This window comes from Coregonus clupeaformis, chromosome 18 (assembly GCF_020615455.1).
Source record: "Coregonus clupeaformis isolate EN_2021a chromosome 18, ASM2061545v1, whole genome shotgun sequence".
NCBI classification, from domain to species: domain Eukaryota; kingdom Metazoa; phylum Chordata; class Actinopteri; order Salmoniformes; family Salmonidae; genus Coregonus; species Coregonus clupeaformis.
In genome coordinates, this window is record NC_059209.1 from 9,865,670 (window position 1) to 9,880,399 (window position 14,730).

The 14,730-nt window shown below is 43.3% G+C and overlaps 2 protein-coding genes across 4 annotated transcripts; both read right to left on the reverse strand.

Annotated features, from left to right (window-relative positions):
• Positions 1-497: 497 nt before the first annotated feature.
• On the reverse strand, positions 498-5,851 carry LOC121587501 (protein fem-1 homolog C). The gene is made up of 2 exons (XM_041904491.2): positions 4,136-5,851; positions 498-3,464 (listed from the first exon to the last, which is right to left on the reverse strand). The coding sequence occupies exons 1-2, from the start codon at positions 4,677-4,679 to the stop codon at positions 2,161-2,163; spliced, it is 1,848 nt and encodes a 615-aa protein (XP_041760425.1). The 5' UTR covers positions 4,680-5,851; the 3' UTR covers positions 498-2,160.
• A 2,469-nt stretch (positions 5,852-8,320) lies between these two features.
• LOC121587255 (transmembrane emp24 domain-containing protein 7-like) lies at positions 8,321-10,574 on the reverse strand. Of its 3 annotated transcripts, none has more exons than XM_041904168.2 (4): positions 10,500-10,574; positions 9,956-10,164; positions 9,610-9,855; positions 8,321-9,375 (listed from the first exon to the last, which is right to left on the reverse strand). In XM_041904168.2, the coding sequence occupies exons 2-4, from the start codon at positions 10,121-10,123 to the stop codon at positions 9,139-9,141; spliced, it is 651 nt and encodes a 216-aa protein (XP_041760102.1). In that variant the 5' UTR covers positions 10,124-10,164; positions 10,500-10,574; the 3' UTR covers positions 8,321-9,138. The 3 variants fall into 3 exon arrangements, with proteins under 3 accessions (XP_041760102.1, XP_041760101.1, XP_041760103.1); XM_041904167.2 differs by having other exon boundaries at positions 9,956-10,177; positions 10,500-10,548; XM_041904169.2 differs by having other exon boundaries at positions 9,956-10,128; positions 10,500-10,541.
• Between the last annotated feature and the right edge of the window lie 4,156 nt (positions 10,575-14,730).

Genomic DNA, 14,730 nt, shown 5'->3' on the forward strand with positions numbered 1-14,730 from the left:
CCTAAAATATGTGACCTATTGAGTGGCTATAAAACTATTTATCCACTGAAACAATGCAATTTACTTACATGCTTGACAGACTACAGCTACTGCAAGTCTGAACATGCTCAATCAACCACACGGCAAACACCCTTATTTCAGTTTTAAATTAGCACTCCAGAACATTCCAGACAAGAGCGAGGCTACTGTTCAGCAGTTGAAGAGATCAAACATATGACAAAGAACCCAAAGTTGACACTTAACCATGTTTTACACATTAGATAGACAAGTGGAACAGTGAGAAGAACAATAACATTACCAACCATGGCCAGCTACACAGACCTACTGTGGTCAGAGAGTATCCACCCAACTTGCTACACGCATTACTCACAATGACTCATCAAAAGAACATCCAGTAACTGTGCAAAACAATGAGGTGTGTGCAGGGAAGTTACTACAAAAGTGTAATCCTGTTGCATAGCTGTCTGGGGCTGAATGAAAACACTGGGGCAATGAGGACAAGTGCAATACGGGTTTATTGTCAAATCAGTTCTTAAAACATTAACTTGATGTCATTTTGTCATATGAAGTCTTAAAGTGCAGAATTAAAGCAAGTTCCCTGGTGGAACTGTACATTTGTATGGTTCGGTCCTTAGCTAAATGTATTTCTAAAAATATGAAAAGCCCTTTAACCACATGAATAAAGCTAATGTGCAAGGTTATTTCACAAAGCTCAGCCCCACTGTACAAGGCCTCCTCTCTTTTCAATTATAATACAATTGGACAAATATAAAGGTTTCACGTTTGGGTTAGTCAGAGTTCTGAAGAGTTTATGCGATAATTGATATGCCGTACAAAGCTCAGATGTCAATGAATTTCCTGTAAACTCAAACTACATGCACGGCCATATTAGTATCCAACTAACCTATGTCTACTGTTTTAGTGCTCAGCTCACCATAGAACAAATCAGGTTCAAAGATCAATGACATGAAGCATAAGGGTTGCATACACTCCTACTCAAAACCTTCTGCACTCAATTACCTTTTACAGTTAGCACATAAAATCACCTAACCCTACCAATCGAACACCATTCAGCAATTGTCACATCCCTCTTTGCTTAGTGTAACAAATTATGGAAACAAAGGAACAGGCAGTCACCACATATAATGCAAGATATTGCACAGACAAGTGCTAACACAGAACAGTCGCATATCATAGCCTGTGCATAGGAGGAATAAAGCACTTATGGTATTTGCAAACATTACCACTTCATAAAGCGTCATGGTTTTGATAGAGAAATGAATTCATTCCATTACACTCAACTCCGCCGATACAAAACCATGACAACATAACCATTGAATGAGGGCATAAAGAATTTACGATTAAAGTTAAGAGAGTCCATATATTGGCAACATAGTAATGGAAAAACAAGTCCCAACATTCCTCCATCTTTGCATAGACAGAAAGAAACAAAGAGGAGGCATAGAGAAATCTCTCAATGATATCTTAATAAATAGCATGGAATATGTAGAATTTAGTAAGCAAAAAACTACCAAAACATATTGTGCATGCCCATATTACAAAAATTCCCATTGATTTGCCACAGAGCTTTAAAGGAGGCTGCACTTCCTGATTTGGCCTCTTTTTTTCAGCCATTGACATTTAAAAAATAATGTCCCGTGTACATTGTGTCATTTACTGATAGTCCCGAACTAGCCCCATAGAAATATCTCATGTCAAACCAAATTGGCCATGGGAATTACTATGGGGTCGCGTTCAGCTCTGCTCCGAATTCATGATTACTTGGGTGCTGCCAGCTGTGGGCAGGATTTAAATAAACCCAACCCATACAAAATGTTAGGGTACTCCTCATTCTGTGACATATCATTTTTTCCTATCATTTCGCAAATCTCCGTTTTGGAAGAGACTGACTACGACCAAAATTATCCTATTTACACTTTGTAGACAATTTTGACACTACAATAAATGTTTGACTCATATTGATGCCACATAAGCTGTTTTCAAAACAAGAAGTTGCTTTTAGGGGCAGTCACTCTTTCATTCTGGCTTTGCAAGGGGGAAAAAAGTAAGTTCACGCAATGTTCATCATGGACTTCAATATAATCAAAAAGAGTGCACATGGGGCGAGGAGGATGGTAGCACACACGTCTTTAATAGTCATTATCTGTGGAGAAGCACAAAGGCCTCCAGCTTCTCTGGGATGTTGCCTCTGTAGCAGAGGCTGTGCTTGATGATAGCCCGTGCAGCCAGACACTGCAGGGTGGTGTGGTTGATGGGCTGGATCATGTTCTTGGCCATCTCCTTCTCGTCCAGCAGGTCGCAGGCCGTCTGCTTCAGGGAGTTGGTGCTGTCAAAGTGCGTGCCGCAGGCGATCAGCAGGTTCATGATGTCCGGGTGGTTGTTGGAGGCGGCCACATGCAGGGGGCTGTTGTTGTCCTCGTCGCGGCAGTTAACGTCCGCCCCACACTCCAGTAGGATAGAGGTGACCTGGAAAGAGGGGAACTTACAGACAGGGTAGCGGCCCACGCAGGTGGTGTTCCTGTCCACGGCCAGGTGGAGCGGGCTATAGCCGTTCTTACCGCAGGGCTGCAGCTTGAGGAACCTGTAGATGGTCTCCTTCTTGAAGTGGTCCTGCTCCACAGTACAAGGGACCTTCTCCAGCAGGCAGATGAGATGCAGGATGATGGAGAGGGCCTTGCTGAGATGAGCCGGGTCAGGCTGGGTTTGTTTCACCGCTCGTTCAATCTCCAGCACGCTCTTACTGAGGACGCCCATGAGGTCGTCGAAGGAGACCGAGGTGCCCAGAAGGCCTTTAGCGCGGTCCTGGAGCATGAAGGAGAATAGCTCGGCGAAGGACAGCAGGCTGCTGGCTGTCATGGGGCTGAGGGGGTCCAAGTTGCTCTGCTGCATGTCCAGAGCGTACTTCCAAAGGTTAATGCAGCGCTCAAAATTCCCAGAGTCGGCGTATACAGCGCCCCGGTAGCGGATGTAGTAAGAGGTGTCGGGGTGGGAGGGGCCCAGGATGCGCTCTCTAATGAGCAGGGCCTGCATCCTCATCTCATCTGGGTCTGAGATTAGACTGTCTAGCTCCTCCCCATTACTTACCTCCCTGGCATAGTCATAGGCCATGATCAACTGCTTTGGCTTTGCTTTGTTGAGAACATTTTTGCTGTCACTGTATCTCAGGTCCATGGCCCTCTTCCAGTACTTTAATGCCCCAAGAAGATCCCTCTTTTTGTCCACAAAAGTGGCACCAAGCAGTTCGAGGGCATTTATCCTCTCCATTTGGTTTGTTTGCTGGTGTTGTGTCAGATAGTCAACAATGTTAGTGTGGCCAGTCACACTAGCAGACAGCAGTGGGGTCATTCCATAACCATCCCGCTCCATGGTGGCACCATATTTTAGCAGCATCTTCATTATCTCCAAGCTGCCGGATTCAGCACAGTCATGTAATGCTGTGTTACCTGTGAAGAAAGCAATACTAATACATGTTTTGCAAACTGGAAACCATTTTCAATAAATAAAAATATAAAAAATATATTCAAATGTATATTCAAGTTAATTTAAAGTAGATGTTTAAGTGAAGAGACAAAAAGGTTACATTTGCTACATTTCATAACTAAATATGTTTGTCAGATAATTTGGTAAGCAAATGTCTTCCCACATGCTTGCCTGTAACCCTTTCCCTCTAGGAGTAACCCAGAGTGATGTAAGCAATGTGCCAATCTAAGCACCTTCCAAGGGGGTACAAATATCATGGATTGGAACAGATCTTGTGAGTGGGCTATTGTAAGGCTTAAATTTAGAACAGGCCTGGGTGGTATCACGTCCCCTAATTGGTTTAAATACAAATTAATCCAGCTTGTTAGGTGACCTGATTAGATGTCCAAATGCGAGGATTTACCTTGAGAAAGTCTGAAAAACAGCATGAACGTATACGGGTTTGGCACATTGTATCATCAGATAAATGTCATCTGAATTTAACAGCAAATTACTGAATGTTTCATCATTTTAGTTTTGAGCCGTCATTACATAAAAACAGAGCACCTGCCAGGTCCTAGGCCTCGTCTCATTGCTCAGGTAGGCCCAGGGATATACAATGCAGGGAAATAAACGTTTGAATGTGTGACCTCACCTTTAACACTTTTCCTGTTAACGTCAGCATCTTTCTCCAAAAGATACTGGGCAATTTCCTTGTGTCCTTTGTAACACGAGATCATGAGGCATGTGTGACCATGTCTGTTTGCCACCTCCAGGTCTGCCTTGTGCTCTACCAGGTATTTTACAATGTCCAGATGTCCATCGAAGCAGGCTGCTCTCAGGGGGGTGGAATTGGTGAGTGTTGTATCGTTCACAGAGGCACCGTGGCCAAGTAAAGATTGCACTACTTTCAGGTGTCCTGCTGCTGAGGCAGCCCATAGAGGGGGGGCACCCTCGATAGTCTCTCCATCAAAATTCACTGACCCCCCAACCTCAACGGGTGCGCAGCAACACTCCAAAAGATACTCCACTAAATCCAGGTGTCCGTATCTTGCAGCCATAAGCAAAGGGGTCGCCCCGTTTGTTTTCTCTGCCATTAATTTGGTAACCTCTAGGCCAGTTTTGTTCTCCAAAAGCTTCTTAAGCAACCGTAGCTTGCCGTCTCTGGCTGCATTGAACACGGCCGTATGTAAATCCATTTCTGCAGCTTTGTTCACTGATACACCGTTGATTAAGAAGACACGAGCGTCTAGATAAAAGTATGTGGCAGGTGTTGAGCAGAAGCCTTTGTGGCACTCGATACTAGGTGACTAGCTAACTACTTCTTGCTAAATTAGCCAAATGGGAGGCAGAAATCAGCCAGCTAGCTACTGAAAAACGTTTTTGTTAAAATTGCCATGTTCTGCTTTCCCCTCTTCTCAATTGAAAGTTTGTTAGCGACGGATATATAGCTACCTTCCTAAATTGGCTGGGTAGCTAGCTACCGTACAGTTCATCAACCAGATATCATGGGTGTAATCATTACGCAAAATCTGTTGCAAAACGTTTGCAACAAAACCCGTTTACTCCAAACGGAAAACGCAAACGAAAGTTTCTACCGGACACATTCAGGTAGGTCCCGGCCCGTTTAGTTTGGTTCTTAAACGGTAAACAGTTTCCGTAATGAATACACCCCAGGGGTGTAATCATTTAGCAAACAGTTGCAAAACATTTCGCAACTAAAACGAGAGTTTCTATTGGACAAATTAATGTAGATTCCGCCCCGTTCGCTTCCGTCTGAGAAACGTTTTGCAAAAGAATCGGCGTAATGAATACGCCCCAGCTAGGAGTGTTCAGTCTACGCTGTCCGACGTCCTTTTCAATTTCATCAAGCAATATTTTTTGATTAGCCTTAGTTCTGCATGTCATTTTCCGACAGAACCACGTGCAAGTAGACGTATATCTAAATGTTGTATCCAGTTTAAAGATCAAGAAATACAGTGAGGGCCAGAGAACATCCACACGGCTTGGTATTTCGTGTACAGCTAAGCTAGCTAGCCAACATTGTCCAGCAGACGAAGTCAGTTGAGATGCGTTATTTTTCTTCGTTGACCAGCTTGTAGAGTCGCAAATTTTGCCCGCACATTAAATGTATCCCAGAGGAAATAACATAAGAAAATCTAGCTAGTATGGCTATTTTTCTTCAATGTTCTTGAGGGGGGCGGGCAAATTTGTCCACCCACCACACTGGTTAGATCGTCACGACTCAATGGGCGGATTCGATTATGCTGCGGTGTTGGGCACGTGACAGGAACGGGCAAAAATATTGAGGGAGGAGCACGCTTCTCAAATCGAAAAGTGCCGCTCGGTCATGTCAACAATTACGCAGCATACTGTATCGTCCAGAAACATACATATATTTTCCATAAAATGTTTGAATTTTCAAATTACTTTTCATTGGGAAGGCATATAAAGAGTTTGTATCAAAATAAATCACTTTTGTATGTGAAAACTCAGAATCCTACTAATTACTCCAAGTGCTTGGTTACGTGACCTTTGTTTTGAGCAGACGTCGCCGATGGGCTTTGAACGGGGCACCTGTAGCTCAGGCCCGGGAACAACATTTTTGTAATTCCTTATTTATTGAAAAGGAAACCATCCAATCACAGAGCTGATATTCGCTTATTCGCTGGTGTTCGTTTACGCAATAGCAGTTAAAGGGAAATACCCGACTCCATCATTTTAGGAGGTTGAGCAAGATGTCATTTACATGTTTTTGGTTTGTGTGAATAAAGTTGGCATCTGCGCATAAAACTGTATTAAACTAATAATAACATTTTCATGTCCTTACAGGCAGATGGGGAGATTGTATTGCATGTATTTTATTGTTGTCTACTACCTCCTCCTGGAGGTTGAGTGAACAATGTACAGAGTATAATATGTCGTTTTTTCCTCTGTGATCAATTATTAGATCAACAAGCACCAAGTGTGTAGAATCAAGATCAATTTCAGAAAAAGTTGAACGCTTTCTGCAGTTCTTGAAAATATCACTAGACAATACAATCATAAAATGTTTCATTACAAATGTTCCTTGACACATTTCTCAGTGTTGTATACAACCACACCTTTCATGATGTTCACAAGTGTACATTGCCCACAAGCTGCATCCTATGTAAAGAACTAAATGTAATCGTTGTTGATCATCAGAAACCTGAGCAGTGAGTGGGATTTTAATGTATCAGCTATTCCTGATGATACTCTCAGAATTTTTTATTTATGTTTTTATTTTATTTCACCTTTATTTAACCAAGTAAACCAGTTGAGAACAAGTTCTCATTTACAACTGCGACCTGGCCAAGATAAAGCAAAGCAGTGCGATAAAAACAACAACACAGAGTTACATATGGGGTAAAACAAAACAAAGTCAAAAATACAACAGAAATAAATATATATACAGTGTGTGCAAATGTAGCAAGTTATGGAGGTAAGGCAATAAATAGGCTATAGTGCAAAATAATTACAATTAGTATTAACACTGGAATGATAGATGTGCAAGAGATGATGTGCAAATAGAGATACTGGGGTACAAATGAGCAAAATAAATAACAATATAGGGATGAGGTAGTTGGGTGGGCTAATTTCAGATGGGCTGTGTACAGGTGCAGTGATCGGTAAGGTGCTCTGACAACTGATGCTTAAAGTTAGTGAGGGAGATAAGTGTCTCCAGCTTCAGAGATTTTTAAAATTTGTTCCAGTCATTGAAAGCAGAGAACTGGAAGGAATGGCGGCCAAAGGAGGTGTTGGCTTTGGGGATGACCAGTGAGATATACCTGCTGGAGCGCAGACTACGGGTGGGTGTTGCTATGGTGACCAATGAGCTAAGATAATGCAGGGATTTGCCTAGCAGTGATTTATAGATGGCCTGGAGCCAGTGGGTTTGGCGACGAATATGTAGTGAGGACCAGCCAACAAGAGCGTACAGGTCACAGTGGTGGGTAGTATATGGGGCTTTGGAGACAAAACGGATGGCACTGTGATAGACTACATCCAATTTGCTGAGTAGAGTGTTGGAGGCTATTTTGTAAATGACATCGCCGAAGTCAAGGATCGGTAGGATAGTCAGTTTTACGAGGGCATGTTTGGCAGCATGAGTGAAGGAGGCTTTGTTGCGAAATAGGAAACCGATTCTAGATTTAACTTTGGATTGGAGATTCTTAATGTGATTAAAGAGCTCTCTAACCAAATGTAATTATTGTGAAATATTCTGCAACACATTATAGAGGTAATTGCCGAAATAATGGAAACACTTGAATAAATTAGGGACAGAAAGTATATTGAAAGCAGGTGCTTCCACACAGGTGTGGTTCTTGAGTTAATTAACCAACTAACATCCCATCATGCTTAGGGTCATGTCAAAAATGCTGGGCAGGCCATTATTTTGGCGACCATGGCTTTGCCCCATAGGATGACAATGCACCCATCCACAGGACACTGAATGGTTTGATGAGCATGAAAACCATATGCCTTGGCCATAAATCTGTCACCCAGTTGAACACTTATGGGAGATTCTGGAGCAGCATCTGAGGAAGCATTTCCACAACCATCAACAAAACACTAAATTATGGAATCTCTCGTGGAAGAATGGTGTCGCATCCCTCCAACAGAGTTCCAGACACTTGTAGAATCTATGCCACGGTGCATTGAAGCTGCTCTAGCTTGTGGTGGCCCAACGCTCTAGTAAGACAGTATGTTGGTGTTTCCTTTATTTTGGCAGTTACCTGTAAATCTCATAAGTTCTGGATATACCATAGATGCTATCCATTTCTGTGGCTCAGTTTATTCATATATTGAAGGTCAGACAATGGGTTTACCAGAAAATGTTTATTCAGCTATGCAAATAAGGAAACAATTCCTTGGACTGCCAACAAGCTGATGACTGTGAGGAAATAATAATGAACAGTACACAACCCAAAAATAAGACCACACACATGCCTAATATAAAACAAATTAAATAATTGTGCTTACACCAGCTTCATATTGTTTTAACCATATACACCAAGAACAAAACACCAGTTACAATAAAGAGATGGTTAAACTCCTAGAAATGCAGAAAGTCAAGGTCCATCCACCCAAAACACAACCTCTGCTTGCCACAAGCCTGTTGAGGAGTGGAATCTCACATTAAAAACAAAGAATATGCTTACCAATTGTTTACACCAGACAGAGTACTTTTGATTTGTTTGATATCATAACTTGAATCTAACAACCAAGTTTGAATTTACTCATTACTAAAGGAAGTGAGAACTGTGCGCAAATTAAATTCTGCAACTACGATTTAATGTATCAGGTAGGTCTCAAATTAGAACTGCAAGACGGGCTACCAGTATGTTCAAATTATTCTGGTAAACAGTGTTGTAAAAAACAGACAATATGCACCCACATAATAAATACGTTGTTGTATTTCCAACATTATTTGCTTGATTTTATTTAGATAATCCACTGGGTTTGTTAAAAGTAACTTCAAAGCTTGAATGTACCTTAAAAATTCAAATTCTATGAATGGCATCTATAAAAAAAACAAATAAATTCTGCCATGAACTGTGAACTGTTGTTGTTGGCGGCATTGGATCTGAAGTCCCTTGTGGAGGTGACCGGGATGAGATGCGATGCTGTGGGATGTTAGGATCCAACACGCGTCGTGGTGGTCTTCCTGTCAGAAAAGAAGCTCCTCAGCAAGACCACCTGGCTGATGCTGACCACCAGCAATATGAAGGCCTCCCCAATGGACCAGAAAGCCACTCTTGTGTTAAGGTCCTCGGCACGGCTGCGTCCCTGAGCCTCCCGCAGACGGAAATGTGTCTGATAGTCAATTACCGATTTCAGGGCCTCATGAATGGACACACAGGCAGACTCCATCTGAAACAGAGGTATTTACAGGCTAAAAAAGGCATGCAAGATCCCTGCATGGTTTGACATGCAAGCACTGCAAATAACCAGAAATCTTTGCACACAGTTCATTCCATGACATCTTTGCCAAATGGGGCAAACTGATGTAGAAAATTAACTGATTGTTTATGTTTGATTGAACTGCCATATTAAATACCGCACAGAAAAACACCTCTCAGCAATAGTCATCAACAACAGACCTACCTGGGTTAAAGCAGTGACCCTGTTTTCATTGGGGAAAAGTGGGGGATCCTCTCCAACTTGGAAATCAAAGTAGACGGTCTTATGCGTGAAGGTAGAAAACTCATTGCTGAAGCAGAACTTATATGTTCCGTTCTTGGCAGCCGTAAATGTAAAGCTATCGTACTGCTTCTTCATTTCTTTGTAAAGAACCGTACCATCTGTATCCTCTAGACGACAGTCAACATCGTAATGCCCGCCAGTGACAACCTGGAGAGAAAATGTTTTGTTTAAAATACAGCCTATCCATTTAGCTATAGTTATTCCCATATACCTCCATGTCATAATGTGAGGGCCTCAATCAACTTACCTGGAACTCAAGTGTACACTTGGTGCCAATGATAATATCTTCATAGAAACACTGTTTTGCGTTATCCGGAAGCTCAAACGTAAGCTCGGAGCCAAACGCCCATCCACAGAGCAGGTGGGCCCAAAGAACCTGCACCAACACTCTGATGGTACCATGATAGCTGCACATCTTGGCTGGTGGAAAAGTGGTAATCTGATATTGCTATGAATCTGCAAAACAGAACTATTTCCAGATAACATCAAACAAATACCTATCTAAGAAAAACGTATAAATTGACATGCGAACTAACAACAAATGACTGAAATGGAATGGTCGACAAACCAAACGCGGAATTCACAATTGGCTAGCTTGATATGCTAATTTAGCTAGCTAGCTGACACGGCCGATTAACTTTCAATCCGTTTTTATTAGAATTTGAGTTGGCAAGATTAACTAGGTTTACAATGAACAATTACAATAATTTGTGTATTATACACACATTTTAAGACATCGTTGAATCGCATGCTATTTTAGTTCAATATTGTGGTTCATTCAAGCTACTCACTTCAAATTCCTCATCCGGATGAAAGCAGCTACTAGGGACGTAGTATCACCCCATTGGCTAACATGAAATGGGCCCGCCTCCGTACCTCTACCATTGGTCAGAATTATCGAATGAAGCGCCCTCACAGGAGGTGCGTTCAGTTCGCTTGAACGTTTGCTACGTTGCGGAACGGTTTGTACTGTACGACACTTTCCCCCCAAACGTTGTTGTACGTTCTTGAACAGGCTTTGAGGTACGTTTGGTGGGTGTGGCTTGAAGCAATGAGTGACATTTAAAGGGCAGTTGCCATGCTGACAGTGTTCCCCAACTCACAACCCCTCCCCGTTTTTCAACTGGTCGTTCATTCCACCACCGTTTCCGTTCAATTGAACGTTCTAGAACGTGAACGCAGTCAGGGTCATGGCTAGATGGGACCCAGTTTTTGTCAAATTAACGTCGTTTTTTTTTCACTTTAGCTAACCCTAACATAATTCTCCTAACATGCTACGAAAAGTCAAATCTGACGTTAATTTGACAAAAGCTGTAATCCTTCTAGCTATCACCCCCACACAGAGACGATATTAACCAGGAGGAAATGTCGATTTGTGTCTCTAGTCTTGTTACTGTCAAATTTGTCGATGTTTGTCGGATTTTTTACAACCACCACCACACTATCATTTGAATAAACCATGTGACCACTAATACCAGGGTCAGATTATTCTTCCAATCAACCTACAGCTACATACCTAGGCTACTAAATACATACTTTGACCACACGGGAAGTAGGGGTGTTGAGGGTGCTGCAGCACCCTCTGAAAAATAAAAAATAAAATCACAAAAGTAATGCACTGGGCCTTTAACAGTCCTGTATTAGGAGACAGATATAGCCATCTGTGGCTCTGTCCAACATTTGTTTGTTGTAAAAAAAAAGCTGTCCCTCTTAACCTGACTGGCCTTCAGCCCTGTCAATCACCAATCACACCTCTGTTCATCCAAACAATCAGGGCGCTTGGACACTCCAGTGCTCAGCCACACACCTCAAGTTAGAGTATGTTCACCTCAGGCCCAGCTCCACAAGGGGGCAAAAGGGGGCTTAGCCCCTTCATTTTAGTTTTATGTCCCTATGTAAAAATAGCAAATTAGTTCAAATGATTGAGTGACAGGTTGGCGCAAAATGTGTATCTTTGCTGCACTGTGTCAGCACAATGGACAGAGCGTGCTGCGGTTTGTGTAGGAGGGCTATGGAAAGCCCCAGGGGCGGTTAGGTATGACTCCTTTGGGTTTCCATAAAAAGCGTGGGAAAACGCTTCTCATCTTTGGTAGGCTAAGTGAATAACGTGATACCCCTCCGCCTGTAATATTTAATTTTTATTTATAAGGGCGGGGTCAAGTTTACCATTGAAGCTGCTTCACTTAACTCTGCCTCACGCCCCACCACTATAGAGTTTAGTTAGCTTCTTAGCTAGCTATAAAAAGCGTTCATGTTATTAGCCTTCACCTATTTAGCTAGCTCGAACCAGCTAAGCGGCCACGATGGGTATCAGAAATTGGCTTTGCCAAAGTACCCAAACAAAGCCTAAGGAGAAGGGGACACGTGGCTACTGTGTCAGTGGTTGTTAAAAGTTGTGACAGCATTGTGAAGTTCCTCTCTGACATCGAATGCACGCGTTCGTACAACACAGAAGTAGACTCGAGGCTACAAGGCTGCTGAAGGAGGTGACAGACCCCGGCTTTAAGTTTACAGCCACCATGGTGCACAGAATCCTCAGTCTTCTCGATCCTCCAAACAAATTACTCCAGGCAAAAGCAACCGATTTTTACACTGGATTCAAAGTGGTCCGCATTGCGTAGGAGTGCGTTGAGAAGCTGAGGTGTGACAGCGAGTTCGAATCCATTTGGGCACAGTGCAGTGCCAGTGGCACCACCAGCTCCAAACAATGCAAATAGTCCGGGTAGCCATGATTAGCTGTTCAGGAGTCTTATGGCTTGGGGGTAGAAGCTGTTGAGAAGTCTTTTGGACCTAGACTTGGCACTCTGGTACCGCTTGCCGTGCGGTAGCAGAGAGAACAGTCTATGACTAGGGTGGCTGGAGTCTTTGACAATTTTGAGGGCCTTCCTCTGACACCGCCTGGTATAGAGGTCCTGGATGGCAGGAAGCTTGGCCCCAGTGATGTACTGGGCCGTACGCACTACCCTCTGTAGTGCCTTGCGGTCGGAGGCCATGCAGTTGCCATACCAGGCGGTGATGCAACCAGTCAGGATGCTCTCGATGGTGCAGCTGTATACTTTTTTGAGGATCTGAGGACCCATGCCAAATCTTTTCAGTCTCCTGAGGGGGAATAGGCTTTGTCGTGCCCTCTTCACGACTGTCTTGGTGTGTTTGGACCATGATAGTTCATTGGTGATGTCGACACCAAGGAACTTGAAGCTCTCAACCTGTTCCACTACAGCCCCGTCGATGAGAATAGGGGCGTGCTCAGTCCTCTTTTTTTTCCTGTAGTCCACAATCATCTTCTTTGTCTTGGTCACGTTGAGGGAGAGGTTGTTATCCTGGCACCACACGGTCAGGTCTCTGACCTCCTCCCTATAGGCTGTCTCATCGTTGTCAGTGATCAGGCCTACCACTGTTGTGTCGTCGGCAAACTTAATGATGGTGTTGGAGTCGTGCCTGGCCATGCAGTCATGGGTGAACAGGGAGTACAGGAGGGGACTGAGCACGCACCCAACTGGTGGAGGCCCTGTGTGCCCCTTGACCCAGAGAGCCATAACTTTCTAGATGTGAAACCACTGCTGGATCTAAGAAAAACAGATTTGGTGGAAGCTGAGTTTAGTGTTGCTTGCCAGTTTTTGCAGACTGAAATCGCCCGATCCGGCTCCAATGAGGACAAATGGACCCCACTTGATATCCTGCAACGATTTTCTGGGCCTCTCTCCGCTATGCCGACCATGCTTACGGCACTGAAACATGTATTGACTTTTGGGGTGTCCACAGCTACATGCGAGAACTTGTTTTCCACTTTGACAAACGTGTTCAGTCAGCACAGAAGAAGCATGCTCAACTAATCCAATTGGCATTTGAGGGAAATCTGGAACTCAGGAAGTTCCACAGAGCATCAAGGAAGCCGCAACTCTTCTGAAAAGGTAAGAAACGATCTAGCTGGTTGGTTTTCATCAAAATCTTGGTGGTATAGCCAGTGGCATCATTTCAGCAAAAACCTAGGGTATGGAATGGTAAAATAACTTCTCTAGCCAGCCTAGGTTTAAAACGGCCTTGCTTTAGTGTGTAGGGCACTGTCCATGGTGCTGATAGAGCGCAATGGAGATTTCACGCCAACCTGTCACTTCTTGGTCAAAGGCACTCAATGGTCTTGGATTTGAACTTTTATGTTTATTGTGGTATAGTGTGATATAAGCAGAATTCAATATAATTCCAATGCAAGAACCCAAATGACACCCCTGGGTATAGCTACATGTCGGTATGTTTCATCATAGAAATAGAAACCATCTATTATGGTTTTCTTGAAGCCTATTGGTTTTCGGGGTTAAAATAGGGAACTGTACGTATTCGAAACGTGTTTATGGTAGGCTGGCATTGCTTAATTGATTACGTGGGTTGAATTTGTTCCACAGAAGTGTATTGTGCCATATCACAACGTGTTGCTGTACTCATGAGTGGCATGATTTTCCATGTTTGTTTGGCAAGACAGCTGTGCATGGCTGCATCTCACTGCATTCCACAGTAAGAACCTCATACCAAAGGTCAAGCATGGTGGTAGTGGTGTGATGGTTTGGGGATGCTTTGCTGCCTCAGCACCTGGACGACTTGCCTTAATAGAAGGAACCATGAATTCTGCTCTGTATCAGAGAATTCTACAGGAGAATGTCAGACCATCCGTCTGTGAGCTGAAGCTGAAGCGCAGCTGGTCATGCAGCAAGACAATGATCCAAAACACACAATCAAGTCTACTTGAAAATTGCTAAAAAGCAACAAATTGGAAGTTTTGGAATGGCCTAGTCAAAGTTGAGACCTAATCCCAATTGAGATGTTGTGGCAGGACTTGAAACGAGCAGTTCATGCTTGAAAACCCACACGTCACTGAGTTAAAGCAGTTCTGCATGGAAGAGTGGGCCAAAATTCCTCCACAGCGACATGAGAGACTGATCAACAACTACAGGAAGCATTTGGTTGGAGTCATTGCAGCTAAAGGTTGCACAACCAGTTATTGAGTGTAAGGGGGCAATTACTTTTTCA